Consider the following 21,269-nt stretch of genomic DNA (forward strand, 5'->3'; position numbering starts at 1 on the left):
GCTGCCCTTTCATTTCTGCTGGCCAGTTCCCACTTTTAATTATCCACTTTTATAAAATGTCATATGGGTTTATCACTGGAAGCCACGGAAACAATACAGCTGCACAAACAGCTTTTACGGTTTGTGCATGAACTGAATAACAGATGCTCAGTGACCAATCACCAATGACTTTGAAAGATGTGGTGTAATTGGTCACCTATCATGATATGCATCTGTTATTTACATAGTGATGCACACATTGAAGAGCTAGCAGCAAAGTTTATACTTTGTGCAATTATTCACAGTTAATATATTACAGTAGCCACATTTGAACCATGTTGTCTGGACCAGCTATTATTTCAATTGAACTAAATAATGTTAACGAATATTATGCATATTGGAACCATGCAAAGCAAGGACTACATATATCTGCAGAATTAAGATACACGATGCTAAATAAACAAAGGATGGGAGGGTTATAAATAGTGTTAGAGTGTTCTGAAGTTCTTGCATTGTCTGAGAAATGGTAACAGTATTAATAAATAATGAATACATGTTTTAATCCATAAAGCAACAACTAAAATAATTGCAAAAGAATAGATAACAAGCTACTAGTAACGAGGAATAGAATAAAAATTAAATAATACAAGGTGCACCTGGGTGGCTCAGTGGGTTAAGCGTCTGACATTGGCCCAGGTCATGATCTCAGGGTGTCAGGCTCCATGCTCAGTGGGGAGTCTGCTTTCCCTCTGCTTCTCCCCTGCTTATTCTCTCTCTCTCTCTCTCTCTCTCTGTCTCATAAAAAAAAATTAATACCAAAGGAGCAAGAAATTAGAATAAAGAAATTATGAAACAAATAGATTTAACCCCAAATAATAAGTATTCAATAAGTATTTACATTAACTGCATTAAATGTAAAAGGACTTAATATTCAGATTACAATACAAAGATTTCCAGATAGGTTAATAAAAATAAAATTAAACTGTATGTTGCTAATAAGGGATATACTTTATGCACAACAATATTGAAAGACTGAAAGTGTATGGATAAAAATATTAACATGCAAACAATAACCAAGAGAAAATGGATATAAGTATACCACTGTATATTAACCATGAAGTCTTACTATATATATAAAAGGGGAAATTTTATTATGATAAAAAGAATTACTACAGAAAGATACAATGATTCTAAATTTTATCTGTAGAAGTATAGCTTCAAACCATGTAAAGCAGAAATTAACAGAACTGAAAAAATAGATAATCCACCATCATAGTGGGGATTTGTTTCAACACAGCTTTATCTGATAGAACATGCATACCAAAAAAGTAAATAATGCTGATAAGAAATTAATAAGGTTTGAAGAACATAATTTGCAAACTTATCCTTATTGACTTGTATAAAATATTGTATCCAACAATTGCAAAGTACGTATTCTTTTCAAGGACACATGGAACAGTTATCAAAAGTGAACATAGGTAAGGCTACAAAAGCAAGTCTCAATAGTTTTCAAAAATCAAAATCAAGTATGTTCTCTGACTAGTAAACAGTCACTTCTAAATAATGATAAGTCAAAGAAGAAATCACAATAGATGATAGAAAACAATTTTAACTAAATGACAATAAAAATATAACAAATCAAAATCATGAGATGTAGTTAAAGTCATAGGTAGAAGAAAATGTGTATAGCTTTAAAAAGACATAGGTTAGAAATGAAGGCTAAAAATAAATTATTTATATAGCTTTCACAAGAAATTTATAAAGGAGCTGTAAGTTGAAACCAAAGAAAGTACAACCAATATCTAAGAGAATTGAGAATCTAGGTCAGTAAGGTCAATAGTTTAAATTCAAAACCAAATCTTCAGACTCCAAATATAATGTTCATTTATTATATCATCTTGATTCTCTGCCCCTTTCTCCAAAAAAATCAAAGAAACTAACTTGTAACAAAGCTCTATATACACCCTGCAGCTCTTAAAATCAACTGTTTTGTTATCATTATGGCCTTTTCCTCATAAAGATTCTAGTTGTTAACATTTCTCTTAGATATACCAATTTTCTCCCTCTGAGCAAAAGAGTTTATTTCGTAGGTCAAAGAAAACTATTAAATACTAAAAAGAGGATGAATTTGGAAGTGGATTTTTAAAAGGATATTTCTCTTATGTGTGTATGAGGTATTCAGTCTGCTATCTCAGAAAATGGGAAAATAATGCATTTCTTAGGACCCCTGGGTGGGTCAGCAGTTAAGCCTCTGCCTTTGGCCAGGGTACGACCCTGGAGTGCAGTGATCCAGTCCCACATCGGGCTCCCTGTATGGAGGCTGCTTCTCTCTGCCTGTGTCTCTGCCTCTCTCTCTCTCTCTCTCTCTCTCTTTCTCTCATGAATAAATAAATAAAATCTTTACAAAAAAAGAGAAAAGAATGCATCTTGCATTCTCAGATTTGCCTAATATATATTCTACATTATTACCTATAAATAGTTTTAGTTGGCACAAAGGTAAGTAAAAACTTTTGGATTCCTACCACACAAATGCTTAACATCTTTATTCTGTAATCATTTGTTAAGCAATGGCTAGAAACAAAGCATTACGCTATTTGCATGAGAGAAACAGAGCTAAAAAATCCTCTCCTCTCCTTCCCTCAAAGAATTGAAATAGATAGAAAGCATGAAACCCAATGTTAATATAGAATGATTTGTCTCATCTACTCATCTTCAGCCCAACTTCCCTGGCACTCCCCAGCAGAGAACTAAAGCCCTCTGATTTATTTATGAAGCAGAGTCCCTTACCAGGTTGGATTTGCTGCAAGAATAGATACTGAACTAAGGCGTGCTGAGGGTCAATGTCATTGCATATTGCTAGCACTTACTGAAAAGCCTCAGTGCTAACATTAGTAGTTCAAAACATAATGTTACTCTGTTGCATGGATGGCCTTCCTCAGCTGCCCTCCTTCTCCCTGTCCCTTTTTCAGTGACATGATTTGGTAAATAGGCTGAGTTAGAGCCACAGGAGGAGTCGTAGCTCATCATCCCCACTTCTCACCATCCCTTCACTGCTTTTTCAACCTTCTCCTGCTAATGCACTGTACTTCTCCTATTAGCTGGCTTCCCAGTTCTTGCTTAGATTGTGCTCTCTGATAGGAATTGAGATGGTAGAAAATATGCGCTAAAATCATTGGTGACCTAGAGCTGGCTTTCCAAAGATAAAGAGCTATGTATTCATTTAGTTAAGTACAGTTATGTTTAACATTGTGCTAAAACTGTGGTCATTCCTGTACACATACACATACACATTCCTGTACACATACATGACCATTCCTGTGGTCATACCGCTGTACACGGGATTCAAAATACTGGATCATTTCATTCTTGCCTGAACCTTCTTCCTTTGGCCTCTGATTCCACACTCCTGGTCATCCTCTATCATATTGGTCTTTCACTGGCTCATTCTCCTTCCTCACTTTTAAACATTGGGGTTCCATATGGCCCAAGGCTGTATCTTCTCTTCTTACTCTATGATTCTTCCCCATGTGACCTTATCCAACTATTCTCAAGTTTATATACCTAGTGTAGTCATCTCTTTTTTGCATTAGGCCATTTACCTATCAGTCTCCTTAATGTCTCCTCTGAGATGTCTCCCACGTATCTCACTACTTAAATGCTCCAAAAGGAAATCCACCACTCCTCCACTATTTGCTGAGCTGGTACATGGCACATCCATTTATCTTACTGCAAATTCCAGATACCTAAGAGTATCACTGTACCTTCTTTCCTTATCACCCCCTACTAATCCTTCACCATTTCCTGTTGATTCTACTACTCGAATATACAAAAAACTTTGTATTTGCACAACCCCTGCACAAGCCATCATAATTTCTTGAAGTACAGTAATTTCATAGCTTAACTCATCTTTCCAGTTTAGACTTCCTCTAATCCATTTCTGCACAATAGCCAGTGATTTTGCTCTTAGGATAAATCCAAGGGTTTCAGTGAAAACTTCCATGCCCTAGACTACATCTGCCCCCCACCCCACCCCGCCCACCTCTGCTTCTTCATCTTGCTCCATTCTTGCACACCTGTATTCTTTAATTCCTTGAACAATCCAAGATCTTCCCCACCTGACGGCCTTCAAATGCTTTTGCCTATGTCTGCAAAGTTTTTTCATTTCTCTCTTTGCCTACTAACTATAATAATTATTTATCTTTCTTCCTGAATATTACTTATACATACCCTTGATTCCACCCCCATCTACATTAGATTCTTCACCTGAATCTATCATTGAATCACTTATTTTTGCTCTATAAAACTTAAAATTTGTGATAACAATACAAATGTGTAATGATAATAGTCTCCACAAGGCAGTATGCTAAATGTACCAATCACCCACACCTAATTGCAAAGAAACTATCAAATCAAAGCCCCAAAATGGAACAATTAGGTATATTCTCAAAGTGCTCCTTTAAAATAATGAATTGAACTAGAAGGCCAGTCTGAATTAATGAGAAATCTGAGTGATAGAACATTTGGTATATGTGTGTACGGACTCACATATGTTCAGCTATCCTTAATTGAGAACCTATTGTGTCCCAACACTATGCTAAACATTCAACACATATTTACTCAATCTGCACCAATTCTCTGAAGTAGCTACTGTAAGTTTACAGTAAAAGTAAAAAAACGGGTTCCATAACTCTATGGTCTTTATATATATTTTATGTAATTGGACCTTGCTTTTATATCCAATCTGATGATCTCTACCTTTCAATTGGAGTAAGTCCATTGCATTTACTACAATTATTGATACAATTGGATCGAAATCTGTCATCTTCTAATTTGTTTTCTATTTGTCTTCTTTGTTCTCTTTTGCTTCCTTTGTCTTCTTTTGGATTAATCAGTTTGGTTTTGCTTATGTTTTTTAGTATTTTATTCAACTTTATCTTCTAACTTTTTCACTCTTTGTAATATTTTTTGTGGTTATTCAAGGGATTATAAAATGTATCCTTCATTTATCATAGTCTACCAAGAAGGCTTATTATACCAATACCCATGTTTTAAATTATTATAGCATTTACCTCCTCCCAAATTTTGTGGTATTTTTTATCATACATTAAATTTCTATATAGGTTATAAATACCAGAGTACATTACTAAAATTTTTAAGTTCTGACTTTCAAAGAATTTGAGTAAAGAGAAACTTGTCTCTTATATATACACACATATTTAAAGTTTCCAGTTTTAATTCCTGCCATAGATCCAATCATTTCCTTTAACTTGAAGGACTTCTTTTAGCATGTTAGTGTGGTTCTGCTGGCAACAGATTTTCTCAGCTTTCTTTATTTGAAGATAATTTTATTTTACCTTAATATTTGAAAATTATTTTAGCTGGGTATGGAATTCTGGCAAGGCAGTTTGTTTCAGCCCTTTGAAGATACCTTTCGATGTCATCTGGCCTCCATTGTTTCTGATGAGTCATTCCTGTTCTTATCATTGTTCTCCCACAGAAACATGTCCTTTTTCTCTGGCTGCTTTTAAGACTTTATGACTTTGGTTTTCAAAATAATATACCTAGTTGACATTTTCTTTCCTACTTTTTTTTTTTAGATTTTATTTATTTATTCATGAAAGATACAGAAAGAGAGGCAGAGACACAGGCAGAGAGAGAAGCAGAGAGAGAGAAGCAGGCTCCATGCAGGGAGCCCAACATGGGACTCAATCCTGGGTCTCCAGGATCACGCCCTGGGCTGAAGGCAGGCACCAAACCGCTGAGCCACCCAGGTGTCCCGACATTTTCTTTCTATTTAATCTACTTGGGGCTTTCTGGACTTCCTGAGCCTATCAATTTCTGGTTTTGTCAAATTTTGAAATGTTTGTCCAGTATTTTAATGGACTACAGTGGAAGTGATATGCATTTTTAGGCCCTGTTTCTAAGAGAACTGGCAGCTTTTGCTTTAGATGCTTGGAGTTTTAAGTCACTGTGTAAGAATTCTGCTGAAGGGGAGACCACATGGGAAAGCCCTGAATTATTATAAGGAGATAGAGAAGGGCCTACCTGAGCTTAGCTTTTTCTTTTTTAAAGATAGAAACTTAAGCAGACTCTGCACTGAGCATAGAGCCCTATATGGGGCTCAATCTCATGACCCTGATATCAGACCTGAGACAAAACCAAGAGGTCATCACTTAACCAGCTGTACCATGCAGGTGTCCCCAAGCCTAGCTTTCTAACAATCACCTTCAAAGGGCCAGGCATAGAAGCACAGCTATCTTAGACTGTCTATATTGACCCCGATAACAGCTAAAAAACAACCAATGATCCCAGTGGATGCCACATGAAGCAGGAAAAAAGCCCAGTTTACCACTCCCTAAAATCCTAATCCACAAAATTGTGAGCTATATAATAAAATGGTTACTTTAGCCACTTAGTTTGGGGTAATTTATTATACAGCAACAGATATCCAGAAGAGGTAGCAATTATATCTCAGTTAACAATGAATAAAAGGCATTGAGGATTTGTAAGAGAAAGTTCCAAGAGTGGCAGGTTTCTTTACAAAGTATTGAGAGTCTTAAGTGGACACAAATCAGTCCTCCTGGGTTTTAAACTTCAGCTGGGATATAGTGTGGCCCTCAAAATATACTTTGTTTTTCAAAGATTCATTTATTCATTTGAGAGAGAGAAAAAGGGAGAGAACATGAGCAGGATGGGCAGAGGGAGCAGGAATGAGAATCTCAAGCAGACTCCACACTAAACATGAATAACCATTCAGGACTGCACCTCACAACCCTGTCACAACCTGAGCTGAAACCAAGAGTCAGACACTCAACCAACTTCGCCATCCAGGTGCCCCCCTAAATATATATTTGGTAAAGACTTACACCAGTAAAATGATGAAACACTGGCCACTTCCATCTTCTATTTTATCTTTTCTATAAAGAAGCCAATAGCACATGGATTGTTGCCTTTGTTACTCCTAACAGCAGCTACCAATTACTAAATACTTTTTATGGGCAAGAACTCTGCTAAAAGTGCTTCACATATCTTAGCCTACTTAATCTCACTCTCAGTTTCCACTATATAAAATAAAGATGGTAACACATACCTTACAGGGTTCTTGCCCAAATTTACTCTGCTAAGAATTTTCTGAGTCAGAATTTGACAGTAAGAGTGTCTGCCTTCAAAACTAACACAAAACCACAGTATCTCTTCAATTAAAAACAGAAATAAAGAAAATGCTACCATCAGAAAGATGTTTTTACTTTCATGTGGACGTTTTAAAAATCACAAGTAAAAAAAATTCTATAACTAGGTAAATAAAAAGTGTGATTTATGGCAGTGTAATAAGATTTACTATTCACTGCTTCATTAAATTGAGTCAAGTGGATTTATTGGGGGTTTCAAGAGTACCGGTCTTAGTCTGATCATTAGATAATCATGCAATTAGCTGTATGCATCTTCCAGGCAATTTGGAAAATCACTTTTTTAATGTCCTATTTCAAGTAGAAAATCTGGTAGTAAACCTACATTTTCTTCAATCTGCTTTAAAACTCTAAAGATACAAACTCTCTTTAATTAACTTCTATTATTTAATTCTGCAATAAATTAAAAGATGCATTAATATCATGAATATCACCTTTCAGTTATAGATTATTTTTCCCTTAATTACAGAGTGCTAGTGGTGAAATACTTCACTGATAATTACCAAAGTAGAATAAAGATTTCTCTCATTGAAAAGTCTTGATAATTTGGAAATAACTTTTTCTCTGAATTTATAGACTATTACTGAAAAGTTACTGTTAGTCTAAAAATCAGGACTTTAGAAGCTAAGGATCTAGTATACACCAAGAGCTTTGACAGACTTTATACTTTTTAACTAATTCCAATTCTATACATTTTCCCTAAGAAAATAGACAGAGTGAGATGGAATTTACATAAAAGCCATTTGTCTCAGAGTTAATTTATAACAGCAAAAATTTGGAAACTACTCAAATGCTTAGCTAGGAGAAGGGTTTAATATGAAATACTGAGCAACCATTAGAAATCTGTTGTAATTGACTGTTTAATCCCAGAGGAATTACTTTTGACATAATGCTGTTTTAAAAACATAAAACATACTTAAAGACAGAAAAAAAAAACTGATTTTCTTTGTATCCCAAAATGATGAGAGGTTTTAAATCTTTTTGTTGTGAATGTGTTTAAAACTTTTTACAATGTATATGTATTATCTTTAGAGTCAAATGAAATAAACTTTTTAAAAATTAAGGGTTCCTTCAATATACACAATCTTAAAATTAAATCTTGATGTAAAAATACTACATGATGACTTTATGTGATAAGAGCCAATCAGAAAATGTTACCTTAAAATTAATTTACCTAATTCTTAGTGCCAGTTTTCACCTCAGTACTGTGTAGCATTTAAGGTATTTAAGGTAACAAAATTACGGCTTTGCTAACACATAGCTGTACCTTTTTTTAAAAGTCATTAAATAGGGCAGCCCGGGTGGCTCAGCGGTTTAGTGCCACCTTCAGCCCAGGGCTTGATCCTGGGGACCCTGGATCGAGTCCCATGTTGGGCTCCCTGCATGGAGCCTGCTTCTCTCTCTGCCTCTGTGTGTCTCTCATGAATAAATAAAATCTTAAAAAAAAAATAAAGTCCTTAAATAATTAGTTGCTACTTCTACCTCCCAGAACACACAGTAATGTTGCACATAATAAATGTCTAATAAGTATTCCTTTAGTTTTAATGAATCTCTCCTCACTCTCCCCACTAGAGCTAGCAGACCTAGTCTGTCTTTGACTAGACAGAGTGGCCTACCTTCCCCCCCCCCCCTTTTTTGGAACTATTGGCACTTAAAAGCAGACTAGAAAAAAATTGAAAATCAAATTGAAGTAAGAGTTGAAAAGAAGCTGGGGGCTGGCCAAGAGCTAGGTTTTTGGCTGTTATTCACATTCGGTTTCTTGTTTTACACAACATAGTCTTACCCATTATTGTATTTGTATTTCTTAAAATTCCAACTATGACAGCTGGGGCAGCTTCTCTTCTCTTCAGATGTCTCATTCCAATTTGGTATCCTTGCAATTAGGAGTCCTTGCCCATGCAAGCTGCAGCCTTCTCATCTCCTGTGGCCCCATCTTTGCAGGTGAAAAACCAAGTCAGCTTCATTTTTGCCCTCAATTTGTTTCCCAGCTTGGCTTGCTTTCTCCTAATGAACTGGGGGTGTTGAGGGTATAGGCAAATATCTTGAAGGCTGTGAGGATCATAGTGCCACAATCTAGTGCCAGTTGAATGGTTGAGGGGGAAGGGGGCCCCGAGATAATGGAAGGAAATAAGTTGGAAAATTCTTTATAGCCAAAGGATTTAAGCCTTCATTTCTCTTCCTTTTGCCTCTCTCCCCAACCTGGGGACTCTTGTGTCACTTTGATGATTTCCCATACTCTTTGGGGTACAAGTTAGTGTGCTAAGTGTCTACCACAAGGTGAACTGCTTTGAACAAGACAATTTCTCTGTTCTTTGCTTTTATCAAGAATTAACAAATGTTTCTCAGAAGAAGAAAAAGACCAGAATCTAGTCATATGATTAAATGAACGTAATGTGTGCTAAATTAGTGATCTGCTAGTTTGTGAAATCATTGCACTTAGAGTCACTGTTACTCCTGTCATTTAAATATTCATTTTATTTGAAATCCAAAGAAGGGAAATTAACCAATAATGACTATTTAAATTTCCCTTTAGTTCTGGTGGATGATCTCCTTTAAACATCACTTAAAAAAAAAGATAATAAAAAAGACAGCATTTGGAGTTAGAAGTCCTAGGTTAAGGCCCAGGATTGCTTCTATGTAATAGAAGATGAGTCATTTACCCTTGCTAAATGTGTCCTCGTTGTTTTGTCTGCAAAATGAGGATGATTATTCCCCATTTCACTTAAGTCAGTTCTCCTACCTCCTTGCTGGTAGAACCATCCTGAGTGATAAGTATACCCAGTCCCTGGTTATACCCTTTCATCTCCAAGGCTGGGCTTCTCTAATCAATAAGCTTGAAGATCCTCAAATATTTCTCTGACACAGCTAGGTCTCTCTACTCCAGAAAAGATCATATTTGAAGATTTAAGCAGACTATCTGGTGCTGCATTATTATAATTATATATATATTATTATATAGAATATATATTCCTTTGGTTTTTTTTTGAGGAATTTTTGTATGCCTTTTATTTCTTTTTTTTTTTTTATTTTCAACAAGATAAAATAGGGGTGCCTGGGTTGGTCAGTTGGTTGAGCCTCTGACCTTTGACTCTTGGTTTCCCCTCAGAGTAGGGATCTCAGGCTCCAACCTCAGCGGGAAGTCAGACCCCCTCTTCTCTCTGTCTCTCTCCCTCGCTCTTCTATTGCCCCTCCCCTCATACTCTTCTTTCTAATAAATAATCTTTTTAAAATATATATATAAAATAAAAATGAAAATTATACATTCCTAGCTCCCAAACCCAGAGATGACCACAACTCACACTGTGCTCTATATTTTAAGAACTTTATTGTTGTTATGTATTAGTTTGGGTAGTTTAACAACCGTAAGAAATAGACAAAAATAAAAATCTGTAACAGCCCTAAGGTAACTGAAAGTTATTTCTTGCTCATGGGACAGTACTGGTGGAGTGACAGGTGCGCAGGTCAGTGCTTCTCCATGCAGTCACTCGGGCACCCAGGCTGCTGATCCAGGGGCACTGCCATCCTCAGCTCTTGTCCAGACTCACTCTGGGGGGATGGCTTTATTCCAACCTGCCGTGCTGGAATTATAGAGGTGTTTTCTTTCTCCTGGTGTTCCTAGCTTCCTGGCAACATAGCTAGCCTCCTGCACTCTTGGGCTGCAATTGCTTCCCATCTTTGAAAAGGTTATACCAACTGCCTTCACTTCTGACATCTGTCTCCATTTAGCTAAGCTGGCAGTTCATGCCTCTCCCTCACCCCCCCACCCCACCCCCGCCGCCCTTCTGTGCTTCGGCAGAGATTATATTTTTCTAGTTTTAAGATCTAATTGACACATAACACTGGGTAAAGTTAAGGTGTACATGTGCTGATTTGATACACTTATATTACTGCAAAATGATTACCACTGTAACATTAACTAACACTTCCATCCTGTCACATAATTACATTTCTTTTTTTTTTTTTTTTTGTGGTGAGGACACTGAAGATCTCTCTTAGCAACTTTCAAGTGTGTAACACAGTATCATTATTATATTAGTAGCTATAATCACCATGCTGTGTATTAGATCCCCAGAATTTGTAAATCTTATAAATAGATGTACCCTTTGATCGGTACCTTCCCATCCACCACCACCACCACCCTCCTCCAGCCCCTGGTAACCATCACAATACTCTCTATTTCTCTGAGTTTGGCTTTTTTAGATTCCACATATAAGTGAGGTCATCAGTATTTATCTTTATCTCAGCACAGATTTTTTTTTTAAGTCACTTGGGAGCATGAGCAGCTGACTGTCTTCTTAACTCAGAAAGCAGCTTCTTTTCCTTGATATTTTCTTGTGGTAACTCTTGTCTATGTTATATTTCCCCTAAGAAACCACTTCTTTTGCGTCTCCCCTCTCCTCACAGCCTCCTCTTTCTGCTCTGAGAGCCACCCGTAGGTTGCAGCCTAGTTGAACTAGCTGGAACCCACAGCAGTTGCTCACTTCTCTCTTTCGCTACCTCTAAAGCTGCTTCAGCTGGCTGCCTTTCACTGTGACAGTCTCTTGAGCCACTCACTCAAGTCTGGCTCGTTCAACAATAGTCTCTCATGGAGCAGTTTCCCAGACCACAAACCACACTCAGTTTCCAAACTCTCCTAACTAGTTTATATTTGATTGACAGCAGCCCAAACCCTTCTCCCCACATGGATAGCTCTGGTGATGAGATTATTGCTCACCATGCAGAGAGAGAAGACCTCAACTCAGCAGCATCTAAAAGTATCTTAGCAGGACAAAGCCAGAACAGCTATGGGATTGTGCAATAAAGTAGCCAACAATCCCAGTTTACCCAGGACACACAGAGCTCCCAAAAAACAGGGTTTTTCATTTCAAACCAGGACAGAATTTTATTTATTTATTTATTTATTTATTTATTTATTTATTTATTTATTTTAGGACAGAATTTTAAATCTACTTTAAAGTGGTTCTTTCCATGTACGATCTTGATTTTGAGGGATTCTATGAAGGTGTATGAACTACACAGACATCACACTAAGTGAAAGAAGTCAGATAAAGAAGATGCCGTTTCAGTTATATGAAATGTCCAGATAGGGCAAATTCAGAGGTAGAAAGCAGATCCATGGTTCCTAGGCATGGGGGAGGGGTGGGAATTAACTGCAAATGGGTTACTTTTGTCATTTGATAGAAATGTTCTAAGACTGGGTTGTGATGATGGCTGCACAGTTCTATAAATTTGCTAGAAATTACCTAATTCTATACCTGCAATACATGAATTTTATGAAAGTTCTCCTCCAGTAAAACCGTTTTTAAAAGTCCAGGGCCAGAGGTGTCTGGGTGGCTTCGCTGGTTTTAAGCATCTGCCTTTGGCTCAGGTCATGATCCAAGGGTCCTGGGATTGAGCCCAGCCTGAGGCTCCCTGCTTAGAGGGAAATCTGCTTCTCCCTCTCCCTCTGCTACTCCCCCTGTTCGTGCGCACTCTCCATCTCTCTCTCTCTCTCAAATAAATAAATCTGTTTAAAAAAAAAACCTCCAGCCAGATCCTAAGCCTTTTAGTTGTTACTATCAGTGAGTAGATGCAGATTCCTTTAGCCTTAGGTGCCATCCATAAGGGGAAAGGATCCAAGTCTTACTGGGTTCTTCTGTCCTCCTTATATAAGCATAGGGAGTGCCTTTAAATTCTTTCAACCAATCTACATAGTGTTGAATACATTCAATTTTACCAATAAGAACCTATTTCTAACAGTCATGAACTTCACTAATGCTAACTATGCATTTTGATTGGGATGTATATAAATCTAGGTATGTAAGTTGCAGACATACATGATGTCACATCACATGTGCTAAAGTCTTAAGTTACTGGTATAGAAAATAAACTCAAGTGAACTGTTAAGACTCACTACATCCACTACCTCCAAAATAGCAAGCGACAGAGGAAGCTTACCACTCTACTGCCTTGCTATCATCCATCATTTAGTCTGCTCAGCTTCCCACTCCAGGGGAGGATCCATCCTATTAATAATAAAGATATTTGTTCTTAACAAACCATTGGAGGGTTTTTTTTTTCTGTTTAAATATAAAAAGTTGGTCGGAGGGAAGGTTGTGAGACTACAATTAAGAGAAAGATCACCCATAATTCAAATGGACTGGAACTAGGTCAGTGATGGGGAGAGCTGATTAGCCAATGTGTCCCTGGAAGGAGCCAGGAAGAGCTTGCTGATGGGACTGATTCCCAGTAGAAACACTCCCTAGGGCACCACATAAATGTGACTTCTTCTCATGAACATTTGTTAAACCTGATTCATATTTTTACTTTGAGAAGAACAGAAATGGATGTATTATGGTGAATACATCCATGGTGTATGGTGTTTCCTGTAACTCTTGCAGAGAGATTCGGAATACCAGAAGCTTAACATCCATAGACCCTGACGCCCTAAAAGAGCTCCCACTCCTGAAGTTCCTGTAAGTATCCTATCCCATCCTACCTTGTTGGGTTGTTTGGTTTTTTTTAAGAGAATTATAATGCTGTTGCTTGCCAGGAGTCACCCTAGGATGATGTGGGCCAGGATCATTTTAGTGGTATATGGTATAGGATGTGATTTATCCTGTGACTTACTCCCCACACTTACCCATCAGACAAGGTATAGAGTGAAATGATCCATATTTGTAAAACGTATTTAAAAGTCAGCACATAATGCTAGGACCAAAGGCTTGATCCAAGGGAAACAAGGGAGAAAATACCATGATACGTACAGTCTTTAAATGGAATGTAACAGAACAAAATAAAACAAAAAACTCTTGAAGCTCCATTGCTCAATTTAATTAGGAAATAGGTATCACAGCAATATTAAAGTGACCATTACACAGAAAAAAGGCCACAAAGGGCAAAATTCAAATTCTTGGAGGTTTGAGGGACAAAAATTGAAGGGACAACACTATTATTGCTTTGCTTTGGGCAACTTAAGAGCTAACTACAAACTCCCTGAGAGCAGAGACCACAGCACTTTTGCTTTCTATTGTGCCTTTACTGCCTGGCACAGAGTAGGTGCTCAGTAAAAATGTGTCCAATGAATGTGTATGTATGGCCTTAGGTCCTCTAGACACCAACTGGAAGAATCTGTCCCTTCTTCCCTTCTTTCTTGCTCACATGCCTTGTAAAAGATTAGAACACAAAAACATTATGAGAGGAAAAAATTTAAATCAACCTTAATCCCAATACCCAGAAATAATCATTATTAAGATATTTGTTTCCATCTAGGGCTTTTAAATAAAAGTGTATATCCATATATATCTTATGAATTAAGTCTTTAAGGATGAATAGAAGTTATCCAGGGAAAGACAGGGGCAGGGGAGAAGAAAAATACAGGTGTATGGAATAGCAAAATAAAGACACAAAGGTGTAGAACCATAAAGCTCATTTGGAGCCCTAAAAATAGTCCAGTATTGAAGAAGTGGGAGTGGGAGATGCAGGGAGCATAGAAGAGGATAATGATGGGAAATGTGGCTGGAGGGGTATCTAGGAAATAAAAAAAACTTATGAGACAAGGCAATCACTCTTGTGTGGACTTTGAGTTTCAATCAATCAATAATTAGTTGATATGATGTTCCTTTAATGTCTGCAGGGCTCTGTAGGGAACCTGTAAGATAATAAAACATTGTTCTTACCTTCAAGAAGCTTAAAATCTAGTTCAGAAGATACTGTATATAAAATCAAAAATTTCCTTTTCTACTGGAGAATAATGGTAAGTGATAAATAAGAGGTACATACCTTATTTGAGGTAGAGTTAATTAGAGTACACACATCAGAAAGGAGATGGACTTTTTTGGGGTTTTGAAGAAAAGAGAGGTCCTGGTCCCTAATCTGGCATTTTCAGCCCCAGTATATGGTCCCCACTTAACCCCAAGGCTTCTACCCTGGGCACATACACACATTTCCACATGAACCTCTCTTACAGTTGACTAGTTTGTTCACTGTTTACTGTTCTTCAGATACTCTTCATGGAATCTCAACTCTTTCCTTTGCTATCTGGAATATCCCATTTGCTTTTTGTGACAGATCTCTGGCTCCTGTTTTCTCTTTAAATCGTATACCTTCCCCCACTAAAAGGAGTCAGGTCAGAATTTGCCTAAGAAGGTCTATCAATGGAACTAGCTGGGAGACTTTCTTTAAAGCTTTACTGCTATTGGCTAAATCTCATCCTATGCCATGCCATGCCATGCCTCTAAAAAAAAAAAAAAAAAAAAAAAAAAAAAAAAAAGCATCTCCACTTCCACTACCTATGTTCTAGTAGCTGCAACAAATGTTAAATTAACCAGGAGCCTGAGAGTCGCTGTATTCATACTGTTTTATGTACTTTTAGTCTTGACATTTTTGCCCTGATGACACAAACTTTGGAAAGTGAATACATTGTCTTTGATTGATTTTATTCCTTGTCTAGACTTATTTCCTAAATGGCACTGCTGCCATCCTACTCCCAGGTGACTGCCATGGGAAAATAATTCTTGGCAAAATAATGAACACAATATAATGTGAAGTTTGAAAGAGGAAGCCTGGCTTGGAGTTGGGTATTATATTGTCTTTCTGGCCTATCCTCTCTTTATTCCACTGCAGCCTGGAATGCCCTCCAGTTAAAACAGGGAAATACCACACACACACACATGCACACATGGAAAGAAACCTGAATTCCTATTTATAGGATGCCTGCTTGGTTGAAACAATCCTCATTTTTTTCTAAAAAGAAAAAAATGTATTGACACTGGTGGATGGAATCAGATTGTTGTATCTTCAGGGAGTAACATTTCATCCAAGGGTTGGAACTTGCCCATGGTCACTCAAATGAAGGAGTTAGGATTTGACTCTAGGGTGACTTCAGAACCAATGCTTTCAGCTATTAACTTATTTTACTTCCTATGTGTTGATTTTCTTACCTTATTTCTGTTCTCTCTTCTTTTTCATGCATTTTAGTGGCATTTTCAACACTGGACTTGGAGTATTCCCTGATGTGACCAAAGTTTATTCCACTGATGTATTCTTTATACTGTAAGTATGCGCACATGCAATATTTGGCAGTATTTTGTCACTGACAAGAAGAAGGGTGCAGCCATGGGGGTTGGTTGAAACCAAGTGAAGCAACTGTCTCTAGGGGAAGCAGTGATCAGCTGTGACAAATTCACTGGTGGATGAAGTAAGGCAGAGACTGGGAAATGACCATTAGTAATATGGAGCTCTGGTGTTTCTGACAAGAGCAGTTCCAATGGAGCTCTAGGGTGAGGTCTGGTTGGAGTTGGCTCAAGAAGAATCAGAAGGGAAGACCTCGAGAGAGTGACCATTACAAACTCTTTTAAAAGGTTTTACTATTTAAATAGAGCAGACAATATCTCAGTAGTTCAGGATACTAGATCAGGAGCAAAGGTTTCTTGTTTGTTGTTGTTGTTGTCTGATGGGACAAATTATGGCATGTTTGTTTGCTAATGGGAGTGATTGAATAGAAGGAAAATTTGATGATAATGATGATACTTTATTTTCCACATAAGGTTTAATAGCTTTTCAAACACTTTCCCATAGCATTATCATGTTTGCTACTCTTCAGCCACCTTTAAGGCATAAAAGGAAGTTATAAGTTTTTTCCATTCTACAAATGAAGAAATGGAGGAATAGGAAATTAAAGTGATTTTGTGAGCAGAGTCTCATGGAGCAGTGACTAGTGGTGTTCAAACTACTTCCTGTGGCTTCTGATTGGTGGCCATGTGCCCTTTTCCAAAACCTGTGGCACAGTCAAGTGTCTTACCTAATTGTATAAAGATAAAAGGACTTATACATAGTTAAGTCTTTAAGTCTGCACTACAAAGTCAACAAAAATGTGGAGTGATAGGATCTGAACTCTCAGAATTTTGCCAGAAAAAAAATTGACCATGCTTCTTTGCTGCAGAAGGCAGATTTCTAGCAACTAGATTGGCACAGAAATGTTTTCCAGGAGCATCTGCCTGGCAGTGTTTTGCAAGTAGAGGACACTTCAGTAACACTCGTAGAAAGAAATCCACTGATCCCACTCTACCAACCCTTTTTAGAGGTTTCAAACACTTAGAAAATCCTAGTTGCTAAGGACAAAGTATCTGTCACAGACTTACAAGAAGTCTTCAAGGCCCATCTTCTCCCCTTGCAAAGAGGATTTAGTTAGGGACTTCAGCCCATATCAAAAGCCCAATTACTTACTGCACATTTGTGGAGCTGTGAGTGCGTGTCCCTCTGGGACAGCTCTCACTAGCTCACTGAACCCTCTGAGCCACCAGCAGCTAAGAAGGGTCAGCGAAACTTAAAAATGAACAAGATTAAACGAAATCGCATCAAGTTCTTTATTTGAGTGCATAGGTGGAGCAAGAGTCAGCCCAGCACCAAAAGGAAAGCATTTTTTTCACCAAGTGTTTTTGTCCCTCTCTTGTAGTGAAATCACAGACAACCCTTACATGGCTTCCATCCCTGCCAATGCTTTCCAGGGGCTGTGCAATGAAACCCTGACACTGTGAGTATTGCCACTCCCACTCCGGCTAACAACTGAATTGATATTTGGACCATTGTCATATCTTACAGCCCCTCCAAGAAACATCAAGCATGTGCTTAATGATCTAACTAAAGGTTTCACATAGCTAAATAAGAGCATTGCCTTATGGTATGATACTCAAATAAATGATAAAATGGTTTAAGTAATAAGACAGGTATTCCCTTATATAAGTGGTAGGGTAGGCACACTTTATCTAGAGAAGACTGTTAGGTCTTACCGACCACATGGCCTTTGTGGCAACTGGTTACCTCTCCCATAGTGGGGAAAGGGCAGCCATACACAGTACATATACTAGTGAGCCTGTCTTTCCAATAGAATTTAATTTATAAAAACAAGTAGTGGACCAGATTTGACCTGCAGACCTTGTAAAATACAGTATTCTAGTATATCTCCATTGTATAGGGGAAGAACCGGGGGTTAGAACACATTAAAGTGACTTATCCAAGGTCACTGAATAAGAAAGTGGTGCAACCAAGAGCTTCGCATGCTCTTTGCACTCACACTCAACTCAGTCATCACAATTATTATGAAGTTCCTACAAAGTCATATTGAATAGAAAAGAGTGTTTCTCTACATTATTATTTTTCAGAGTTTGAGTGGGTCTCGCTCTTTAGATGTTCAAAAGGTGGTGTTTATCAGAGAAAATTACAAAATGTTCTAATAAAGAAGTCTAGTAGAGGTATAAAAGATAAGTTAATTCCCCAAACTGATAGAGAACTCCCCTCTCTCACCAAATTAGCCACAAACTAGAGTTGTCCAAAGGATCCTTTCTCTCTAGCTTCAGTACCGCAGCCCAAGCTCAGGCCTGGTAGCTTCTTTGCCTTGATTGTTACCCAGTTCCCTTGATCTGGTCACACTACAGTCCAGGGGTTCTTTATCATATACAAACTTGATTGGATTATCCCCCAGGAAAATTGATCCAAGCATCCCCACAACTCTTAGTGTGGGGCTACTTCCAAGCCATTCTATATCAATCTAAGCCCAATGAAGCTGCCTCAACCTCTGAGCCTCTACCAGCAGTGGAGCATTTCAGTTCATCTCTCTCCTTGAAACATGAGGAGAGGTCTTTTGAAAAGATGAGAGATTTTTTTCAGCCACCATTTCATTTGACAACACCCCAAAAACCTGGAGTCTTAGTGTGCTCAGTCCCAAACCTGAAGGCTATTTGCCTCCTTTGTAAAGGTTTCCATTGTGCCACTTAACCATTTATTGTGTGTCAACTCCTTTCTCAATTTTTTACCAAAGGTTACCTTCACATTTCAGCTTTTTTTTTTTTTTAAAAAAAACCCATATCCTCAGCAGCCCTCTCAAGTGAAAGCAGCAACTTGTCCCACCGAGCACGAGGCACACTAGGCATTTTTAAAAAACATCTGAATGAGGGAATCCTATGCTTTCTGAAATCGAGAGTTGCGGATGGCATTGGTTGCCCATTATCTTTTCAGATGATTATTTTTACATTTCTGAAAGTCCTTGCTTCTTTGAAGTTCATGCTCAAAAAAAAAACTGCATGAGAGGCTATGCATCCAACAGCAAATTTGTATACACATTCCTGGTAGGATAAAGTTCCAATCAAAGTTTGCAATCCTTTTTTTCCTTCTTCTTCACTATTTTTTCTTCCTTCCTTATTTTCCCTTTCCAAGGCCAATTTTCCCAAAAAGAGTTTTATTTAATCTCTGAAATGTAATTCCAACAAATAATATTTTCATTGTCTAGGACTCTTAACAAAGTTTAGAAAAATAGGAATCCCAAGTATATAATTCTCACACATACATAAAAGAACTCTAGTTCAGAAAAAGAATAACTTATCTCTCAGAATTCTCTTCAGCCTCTGTGCCTAGCTCCCCTGTGTCCTGCAGTCCTAACCCGGGACATATTAGTAGCTGGAATTAAACTCGTTGTGTGATTATTATTTAAAACAAATCAAAAATAACAACAAAGATTACTCCCAATTCTTTACAACAGTGGAGGATAAATCCAATTTTTCAGGGTATTCCTTTAATGTGGTCCTCTTGTAAGTGCCCCACACTCATAAATATACAGCTATTTGATCCTCCCAGCAACTTTTTGATTAGGTATTATTATCAATCCTTACAGATAAGAAAACCAAGAACAATAGAGGTTAGGAAATTCTCAGGATCCATATACTGTGAAGCAACAGAGCCATGTCTAATTCCAAATTTAGAGTCTCTTGTAAGCTTCCTAATATGTCACCAGAGTTGATAGGTGGTGGACAGAGTCATTTTCAGAGTTCCCCTACAATTGCTACTAGTTGTACTTGACTGGGGTCATGGCTGCCTTCTCTTATCACATGCCAATAACTCCCATGCATCCTTGTGGAGACAGAGCTTCCATGGCTAGAGCTCCTTCTCCTCTAGGTGGGTGGGGAGAATCACTTTTGAGGTCACAAATCCTGAGTCCCAACAGTGCTATATCAGTGTGTCTTTCTTTGGCAAGTCCCCTTCACCTCTTAGTAGACCGACTAGGAGACAGAGGAAAGGGCACTTCAGTCCAGCCCATGGAATCACTGCATTAATGAACTAGTTGCAGAACATAGCAACAATTTAAAACATCAAAATTTCCACAAAAGGACATGGTCTATCTACATTCTTAGATTTGTCTTTGAAGTTTAACTCAATTCAGCCCGCAATCATTAAGCATTTAATCTATGATAAGCCCTGAGGATAAAAATATGGATAAAATACAAATCTGAAACAACAATTTAAGCAGAAAAATATAAAACCAATGTATGTGTTCAGATGAGCAGTGTCTTTGAAAATGTTCGTCTTAAGAAACTGAAGTTATTCCTCCATTATTGACATTGGGTTAACTATTACCTGAAACTCTTCTTTTTTGGGTATAGGTAGATTATTTTTTAAAAATTCTTACCAGTGGCATGTCATTGCTTTTCTGAGAAACAGCTTGAAGTTACTAGGAGCTGTCTGGAAAATGGGGATTCAAACTGGGAAATATTCTATGTCTGAAGCAAAACATACTGTAAAGTTTTCTTATGGGACCTGAGAACCTTCATGCACATTTCTGATTCTGCAGAAATGAAGACCAACCCTCACTTCTTATAGGTCACTGATTCCTCCTCTCTCTGTTGATTGTAGGAAACTATACAACAATGGCTTTACTTCAATCCAAGGACATGCTTTCAATGGGACAAAACTGGATGCTGTGTAAGTCAAGGGTAGCCATGGAAACCACTATCTTCCTCCACATTCCCAACCCCATCCAATGGGGGAGCATCCAATGGGTCAGAATTCTGTTAGAGAAAGGTGCGTCCAGAGCATTCCTCAACCCCAGAGTGAGTATGATCAAAACTTGGGGATGATGTTAAGGAACTTGACAAGAGCCAGCTTTAGCAAACACTTACAATGACTCCAATTCTAAATCCCAAAGCTTTTATCCTTGATAAAATGGAGAACCAGGGTGTCACCTTCAATTTCCTTGTAGGAGTGTGTGTGTGTGTGTGTGTGTGTGTGTGTGTAAATGTTCATGAGGGTACATTGTATAGGTACAGGAAGTAAAGCATGTCTTTAATTAAGTCC

The 21,269-nt window shown here is 37.8% G+C and overlaps 1 protein-coding gene and 1 long non-coding RNA gene across 4 annotated transcripts in view; one reads left to right on the top strand and one right to left on the bottom strand.

The window, feature by feature from the left end:
* The window catches only part of TSHR (thyroid stimulating hormone receptor), a 153,187-nt gene that overhangs the window by 91,415 nt on the left and 40,503 nt on the right, over window positions 1-21,269 (top strand). For 2 of the 3 annotated variants that reach the window (XM_049113368.1, XM_025443529.3), the window contains 4 exons: window positions 13,547-13,621; window positions 16,125-16,199; window positions 17,602-17,679; window positions 20,829-20,897. In XM_049113368.1, coding sequence (XP_048969325.1) covers window positions 13,547-13,621; window positions 16,125-16,199; window positions 17,602-17,679; window positions 20,829-20,897 — 297 coding nt within the window. The remainder of the gene's footprint in view (window positions 1-13,546; window positions 13,622-16,124; window positions 16,200-17,601; window positions 17,680-20,828; window positions 20,898-21,269) is intronic. The other variant, XM_035720018.2, reaches the window with a different exon arrangement.
* Window positions 10,519-20,936, bottom strand: LOC112657490 (uncharacterized). The gene is made up of 3 exons (XR_003135057.2): window positions 20,605-20,936; window positions 13,104-13,171; window positions 10,519-10,744 (listed from the first exon to the last, which is right to left on the bottom strand). It is a non-coding gene; the product is annotated as an uncharacterized LOC112657490 (long non-coding RNA).

The sequence above is a fragment of the Canis lupus genome, chromosome 8, assembly GCF_003254725.2.
Source record: "Canis lupus dingo isolate Sandy chromosome 8, ASM325472v2, whole genome shotgun sequence".
Taxonomy (NCBI): Eukaryota; Metazoa; Chordata; class Mammalia; order Carnivora; family Canidae; genus Canis; species Canis lupus.